This window comes from Erinaceus europaeus, chromosome X, assembly GCF_950295315.1.
Source record: "Erinaceus europaeus chromosome X, mEriEur2.1, whole genome shotgun sequence".
NCBI lineage: Eukaryota > Metazoa > Chordata > Mammalia > Eulipotyphla > Erinaceidae > Erinaceus > Erinaceus europaeus.
In genome coordinates, this window is record NC_080185.1 from 128,190,135 (window position 1) to 128,198,707 (window position 8,573).

General features: G+C 46.5%; 1 protein-coding gene across 1 annotated transcript in view; it reads left to right on the forward strand.

The window, feature by feature from the left end:
• The window catches only part of LOC103127486 (arylsulfatase D-like), a 39,231-nt gene extending 31,379 nt beyond the window's left edge, over window positions 1-7,852 (forward strand). Inside the window, exons 7-10 of the mRNA XM_060182698.1 lie at window positions 1,505-1,639; window positions 4,511-4,673; window positions 5,275-5,396; window positions 7,220-7,852. Of these exons, the coding sequence (XP_060038681.1) occupies window positions 1,505-1,639; window positions 4,511-4,673; window positions 5,275-5,396; window positions 7,220-7,599 (800 nt within the window). The 3' untranslated portion in view covers window positions 7,600-7,852. The remainder of the gene's footprint in view (window positions 1-1,504; window positions 1,640-4,510; window positions 4,674-5,274; window positions 5,397-7,219) is intronic.
• Window positions 7,853-8,573: the final 721 nt, after the last annotated feature.

Below are 8,573 nucleotides of genomic sequence, written 5' to 3' on the forward strand. Positions count from 1 at the left end.
TTGATGGATGGGTATGTTGATGGATGGATATGTTGATGGATGGATGATGGATGGATGGATGATGGATGGATAGGTTGATGGATGGATGGATGATGGATGGATAGGTTGATGGATGGATGGATGATGGATGGATAGGTTGATGGATGGATGGATATGTTGATGGATATGTTGATGGATGGAGGATGGATGGATATGTGGATGGATGGATGGATAGGTTGATGGATGGATGATGGATGGATATGTTGATGGATGGATGGATATGTTGATGGATGGATGGATGAGTGGATGGATGATGGGTGGATGGATGGATAGGTTGATGGATGGGTGGATGATGGATGATGGGTGAACAATGGATGGTTGGATGGGTGGATGGATGGATGGTGGATGGATGGATGGATGATGGATGATGGATGGATGATGAATGGATGGATGCATGATGGATGGAAGGATGGCTGTTGGATGGATAGATGGATTATGGGGGATGGATGGTTGATGGGGAATGGATAGATGGATAGATGGATGATGGATGGATAGCTTGATGGATGGATGGATGATGGGTGGGTGGATGGATGGATCTTGGATGGATAGATGGGTGGATTATGGGGGTGGATGGTTGATAGGGAATGGATGGATGGATGATGGGTGATGGATGGATGATGGGTGATGGATGGATGGATGATGGATGGAAGGATGGATGTTGGATAGATAGATGGATTATGGGGGATGGATGGTTGATGGGGAATGGATGGATGGATAGATGGATGATGGATGGACAATAGATGGATGAATGGATGGATGGATGGATAGATGGATGATGGATGGACAATAGATGGATGAATGGATGGGTGGATGGATAGGTTGATGGATGGATGATGGGTGGGTGGATGGATGTATAGGTAGATGGATGTATAGGTTGATGGATGGATATGTTGATGGATGGATGATGGATGGATGGTGGATAGATGATGGATGGAAGGATGGATGTTGGATGGATAGATGGATTATGGGGGATGGATGGTTGATGGGGAATGGATGGATGGATAGATGGATGATGGATGGACAATAGATGGATAAATGAATGGATGGGTGAATGGAAAGAAGGATGGATGATGGATGAAGGCTGGATGGATGATGGATGGATGCGTGGTTGAATGAACAGGTGGGTAGATGGATGGATGGGTAGAATGATGGATGATGGATGGCTGATGGATGGGTGGGTAGATGGATGGATGTAAGGATGTATGGATGGGTGGATGGATGGATGGATGAAGGATGGGTGAAGGGTGGATGGATGGGTTGATGAATGGATGGGTAGATGGATGGATGATGGATGGATGGATGGGCTGATGAATGGATGGATGGATGACGTCCTAGTCAGGCCGCAGCTGTGTGTGAGGACCCCACCCTGTCACCTGGGTCCCCCACCCTGATGGGAAGGCGGGCGCCATGAGGCACCCATGGGTGCCCCCCTCATCATGACCCCTGACCCCCACCCGCCATGAAGGTGACGTCCTCAACGCCCTGGACGCCAACGGCCTGACGAACACGACCTTCACCTACTTCACCTCCGACCACGGGGGCTTCCTGGAGGCCAGGGATGAACACGGGCGGCTGGGCGGCTGGAATGGCATCTACAGAGGTGAGACCGTGGACGGACGTCTCTGTGGCTGGGTCTCTCTGTGTCTCTGTATCTCTGATCTCTGACCGGGGTCTCTCTGTGTCTCTGTATCTCTATGATCTCTGTGACCGGGGTCTCTCTGTGTCTCTGTATCTCTATGATCTCTGTGACTGGGGTCTCTCTGTGTCTCTGTATCTCTATGATCTCTGTGACTGGGGTCTCTCGGTGTCTCTGTATCTCTGATCTCTGTGACCGGGGTCTCTCTGTGTCTCTGTATCTCTATGATCTCTGTGACCAGGGTCTCTGTGTCTCTGTATCTCTATGATCTCTGTGACCTGGGTCTCTCTGTATCTCTGTATCTCTATGATCTCTGTGACTGGGGTCTCTCTGTGTCTCTGTATCTCTATGATCTCTGTGACCAGGGTATCTCTGTGTCTCTGTATCTCTATGATCTCTGTGACCAGGGTCTCTCTGTGTCTCTGTATCTCTGATCTCTGTGACCGGGGTCTCTCTGTGTCTCTGTATCTCTATGATCTCTGTGACCAGGGTCTCTGTGTCTCTGTATCTCTATTATCTCTGTGACCAGTGTCTCTCTGTGTCTCTGTATCTCTATGATCTCTGTGACCAGGGTCTCTGTGTCTCTGTATCTCTATTATCTCTGTGACCAGTGTCTCTTTGTGTCTCTGTATCTCTATGATCTCTGACCAGTGTCTCTCTGTGTCTCTGTATCTCTATGATCTCTGTGACCAGGGTCTCTGTGTCTCTGTATCTCTATGATCTCTGTGACCAGGGTCTCTGTGTCTCTGTATCTCTATGATCTCTGACCAGGGTCTCTGTGTCTCTGTATCTATTATCTCTGTGACCAGTGTCTCTCTGTGTCTCTGTGTCTCTGTATGATCTCTGTGACCAGGGTCTCTCTGTGTCTCTGTTTCTCTGTTATCTCTGTGACTAGGTCTCTCCTTGTCTCTTTCTGAACAATCTCCGTTTCCAGGTCTCTCTGTGTCTCTCTGCACAATCTCTGTCTCTCTAGCGGGACCATCTCTGTGATCAGGGTCTCTCTGTCTCTCTGCACAGTCTCTGTGACATGGTCTCTCTGTGTCTCTGTCTCTCTGGGAAAAAAAAGGAAAAAAGGGTCTCCTTAGTGACAATCAATTCATCATAAAACAATAAAAAGGAAAGAAAATTCTCCTCACTGACAATCAATCAATCAATTAATCAATTTAAAAAAAGGAATGAGGAGGAGTTGGTGCTCCAAGATGTTGGACCGTGAGGTTCAAGTCCCAGCGTCCGTGAGTCTGTCTCCTTGTCCCAGAGACCTTTTTTTTCCGTCTTTTCTTTTTTAATTTTCTGATAGACAACTCATTGATTATCCTCAAAGAAACTTTTTCTTTTTTTCCCCCCTCACGGATTGGTTGATTGATGATTGGTTTGTTGATGATTGGTTGGTTGATGACTGATTGATTGTCACTGAGGACAATTTCTTCCCATTTCCCACTGTTTGCTGATGGATTGATTGATTGACTTCCTGGTTGATTGATTGATTGATCGATCGATTGTCACTGAGGACAATTTCTTCCCATTTCCCACTGTTTCCTGATGGATTGATTGACTGATTGCCTGGTTGACTGATTGATCGATCAATTGTCACTGAGGACAATTTCTTCCCATTTCCCACTGTTTCCTGATGGATTGACTGACTGATTGCCTGGTTGACTGATTGATTGATTGATTGATTGACTGGATGTTTGGTTGTCACTGGGGAGACTATCCTTTCTTTCTTTCATTGTTTTGTACTTGATTGATTGTCCCTGAAGAGACTTCCTTATTTCATCGTTTCTTGATGGATGGATGGATGGATGGATTGACTTATTCATTGATTATCACTGAGGGGATTTCCTTCCTTATTTCAACTGTTTCAATGGATGGATGGATAGATGGATGGATGGATGGATGGATGGATGGATGGATGGATGGATGGATGGATTGACTGATTCATTGATTATCATTGAGGGGATTTCCTTCCTTATTTCAACTGTTTCCCAATGGATGGATGGATGGATGGATGGATAGATGGATGGATGGATGGATTGATTCATTGATTATCACTGAGGGGATTTCCTTCCTTATTTCAACTGTTTCCCAATGGATGGATAGATGGATGGATGGATTGACTGATTCATTGATTATCACTGAGGGGATTTCCTTCCTTATTTCAACTGTTTCCCAATGGATGGATGGATGGATGGATGGATTGATTGACTGATTCATTGATTATCATTGATGGGATTTCCTTCCTTATTTCAACTGTTTCCCAGTGGATGAATGGATGGATTGACTGATTCATTGATTGTCACTGAGGGGATTTACTTCCTTATTTCAACTGTTTCCCAGTGGATGGATGGATGGATGGATGGATGGATGGATGGATGGATGGATGGATTGACTGATTCATTGATTATCACTGAGGGGATTTCCTTCCTTATTTCAACTGTTTCCCAATGGATGGATGGATGGATGGATAAATGGATGGATGGATAAATGGATGGATGGATGGATTGACTGATTCATTGATTGTCACTGAGGGGATTTCCTTCCTTATTTCAACTGTTTCCCAATGGATGGATGGATGGATGGATAGATGGATAGATGGATAGATGGATGGACAGATGGCCGGATGGCCGGATGGACGGATGGATGGATGGATGGACAGCCATCTCTGTGCGTCTCAAGTCTTCTGAGAACAAACACGGAGTCACCAACAACGATCCATTTGCAAAATGTGGGTGTCCATGGCGGTGCCCTGGGGGCTCACGGGGGCCCCTGGCTGTGTAGACAGGACACGCGGCTCCCTGGAGGTGCTCAGGGGGCGTCCGTCCGTCCGTCTGTCCGCAGGTGGCAAGGGGATGGGCGGCTGGGAAGGCGGGATCCGCGTCCCCGGGATCGTGCGCTGGCCGGGGCAGCTGGAGGCCGGGCTGGTCATCCACGAGCCCACCAGCCTCATGGACGTCTTCCCCACGCTGGTCGAGCTGGGTGGCGGCCGGGTGCCCCAGGACAGGTGGGTGCCCTGCCTCTCCCTCACCTGGGGGCAGGAGGGGTGGATGGAGGAACGGTGCATGGTGGAGGGGGGAGGGGGGAGGATGGGGGGATGATGGAAGAGGGAAGATGGATGGATAGATGATGGATGGATGGATGATGAATGGATGATGGATGAATGGATGGATGGATTATGGATGGATGGATGGATGGATGGATGAATGATGGGTGGATGATAGATGGATGATGGATGGATAATAAATGATGGGTGGATGATAGATGGATGATGGATGAATGGTGGATGATTTATGATGGATGACTGTTGGATGATGGATGAATGGACGATGGATGATGGATAGATAATGGATGATGAATGATGGGTGATGGATGGATGACGGATGGAAAATGGATGGATGGTGGATGATGGATGGATGATGGATGGATAAATATGGGTGATGGATGGATGATGGAGGATGAATGGATGATGGATGGATAAATATGGGTGGTGGATGATGGATGGACGACGGATGGATGAATATGGCTGATGGCGGATGGAGGGATGGAGGGGAGGGCGGAGCATCAGTGAGAGGATGCCCAGCCCTGTGCCCCCGCCCGGTCCCCAGGGTGATGGACGGCCACAGCCTGCTGCCCCTGCTCAAGGGGGAGGTTCAGCACTCAGCTCACGAGTTCATGTTCCACTACTGCGGGGACCTTCTGCACGCGGCTCGCTGGCACGAGAGAGAAAGTGAGTATACACTCACACGCGCTCACACACGCTCACACACACTCACACACACTCACACACATGCTCACATACATTCACACACACACATGCACGTTCAGACACGCTCAGACATGCTCACACACATGCTCATACATGCGCTCACACATGCTCACACACGCTCACACGCGCTCACACACACTCACACACACTCACACACATGCTCAGACACACACACATGCTCACACACACTCACGCACGCTCACACACACACACGCTCACACACATGCTCACATACATTCACACACACATGCGCGTTCAGACACGCTCAGACATGCTCACACACATGCTCATACACACGCTCACACATGCTCACACACGCTCACAACGCTCACACACACACACGCTCACACACGCTCACACACACACGCTCACACACACTCACACACACTCACACACACTCGCACACACACCCACGCTCACACACACATGCTCACATACATTCACACACACTCACACATGCTCACACACACTCACACACGCTCACACACATGCTCACACACACACTCACACATGCTCACACACACGCACTCAGACACACTCACACATGCTCATACACACGCTCACACACGCTCACACACATGCTCACACACGTTCACATACGTTCACACACACACGCTCACACACGCTCACACGCTCACACACATGCTCACACACGCTCACACACGCTGTTCATTCTATTCTATTTATCTATTTATTCTATTCTGGATGGATGGATGGATGGATGGATGGATTGATTGACTTATTCATTGATTATCACTGAGGGGATTTCCTTCCTTATTTCAACTGTTTCAATGGATGGATGGATAGATGGATGGATAGATGGATGGATGGATGGATGGATGGATGGATTGACTGACTGATTCATTGATTATCATTGAGGGGATTTCCTTCCTTATTTCAACCTTATTCCATTCCATTCTATCATATTCTATTTTATTTATCCTATCGTATCCTATCCTTCCATTCTATTCCACTTCATTCCATCATATTCTATTCTAGTCTGTTCTATTCATTCTATTCTACTTTATCCATTCCATTCTATTCTGTTCTATCACATCCTATCATATTCTATTCTATTCTATTCTATTCTATTCTATTCTATTCTATTCTATTCTATTCTATTCTATTCTATTCTTCTATTCCATTCTATTTTATTCCATTCTATTCTGTACATTCTATTCTATTTATCCCATGACATTTCATTCTATCATATTCTATTCTATTTATTCCATTCCATTCTATCATATTCTATTTTATTTATCCTATCGTATCCTATCCTTCCATTCTATTCCACTTCATTCCATCATATTCTATTCTATTCTATTCTATCCTATTTATTCCATTCCATTCCATTCCATTCCATTCCATTCCATTCCATTCTATTCTTCTATTCCATTCTATTTTATTCCATTCTATTCTATTTATCCCATGACATTTCATTCTATCATATTCTATTCTATTTATTCCATTCCATTCTATCATATTCTATTTTATTTATCCTATCGTATCCTATCCTTCCATTCTATTCCACTTCATTCCATCATATTCTATTCTGTTCCGTTCTATTCTATTCTATTCTATTCTATTCTATTCTATTCTATTCTATTCTATTCATTCTATTCTATTTATTCCATCCCATTCCATTTCCATTCCATTTCCATTCTGTTCCGTTCCACCACTCCGAACACCACCCTCCCACATTCTCCTGCTCCGCAACATCTATCATAACCTACAGGACAGCTGCAGCTGTCTGTCCACGCGTCCCCCCGTCTGTCTGCCTGCAGGTGGCCTGGTGTGGAAGATGCACCTGATGACGCCCAGGTTCCAGCCCGAGGGCTCGGACGGCTGCCACGACTCGGGGCTGTGCCCCTGCTCCGGGCCCGGCGTGGCCGTGCACAGCCCCCCTCTACTGTTCGAGCTGACCAGCGACCCCTCCGAGGCCCGAGCCCTCGGCCCCGGGTCCGAGCCGCGTTTCCAGGCCGTGCTGGCCCGCCTGGCCCGGGCGGTGGAGGCCCACCGGGCGACGGTCACCCCAGCCCCGGCCCAGTTCTCCCTGATCAATATCCTCTGGAGACCCTGGCTGCAGCCCTGCTGTGGGACCTTCCCCTTCTGCGGCTGCTCCCAGGACGGACAGACGGACGGGGCCCCGGAGCCCCGGCCCTGAGGGAGGGATGGCCGCCGGGGACGGGCCTCCTCCTGGTCTCCGATCGATCAATAATCAATAGTCAGGAGGGGTTGCCGTGTCGTGTGCGGGATTTGGATTTGGTGGGGGGGGGGTCTCTTGTGGGCTCACGTCCCTCTCGTTCGCGCTCTGCAAAGATCTATCATCCATCTTATCAATTATCTATCTGTCGTCTGTCTGTCTATCCAAACAATCATCTGTCTATCCAATCATCTATCTACCTACCTATCATCTATCTATCATATATCTATCCAGTCATCTACCTGTCTGTCTGTCTATCTATCTAAACAACCATCTATCTAATCATCTATCTGTCTATCCATCCAAACAATCATCTGTCATCTATGTATCTATCCAATCATCCATCTATCTATCTATCTAAACAATCATCTAATCATCTATCTATCCATTCAAACAATCATCTATCATCTATCTATCCAAACAATCATCCATCTATCTATCTATTTATCTATCTAAACAATCATCTATCTAATCATCTATCTATCCATCCAAACAATCATCTATCATCTATCTATCCAAACAATCATCCATCTATCTATCTGTCCAAACAATCATCTATCTATCTATCCATCCAAACAATCATCTACCTGTCTATCTATCTATCTACCTGTCTGTCTGTCTATCTAAACAATCATCTGTCTATCTATCTATCTATCTATCTATCTATCTATCTAATCATCTATCAGTCTGTCCATCCAAACAATCATCTATCATCTATCTATCCATCCAATCATCTACCTGTCTATCATCTATCTATTTAAACAATCATCTCTCTATCCATCCAAACAGTCATCTATCATCTACCCATCCAATCATCTATCTATCTACCTATCTATCCATCCAAACAATCATCTATCTATCCAATCATCTATCTACCCATCCAAACAATCATGTCTGTCTGTCTGTCTGTCTGTCTATCTATCCATCCATCCAAT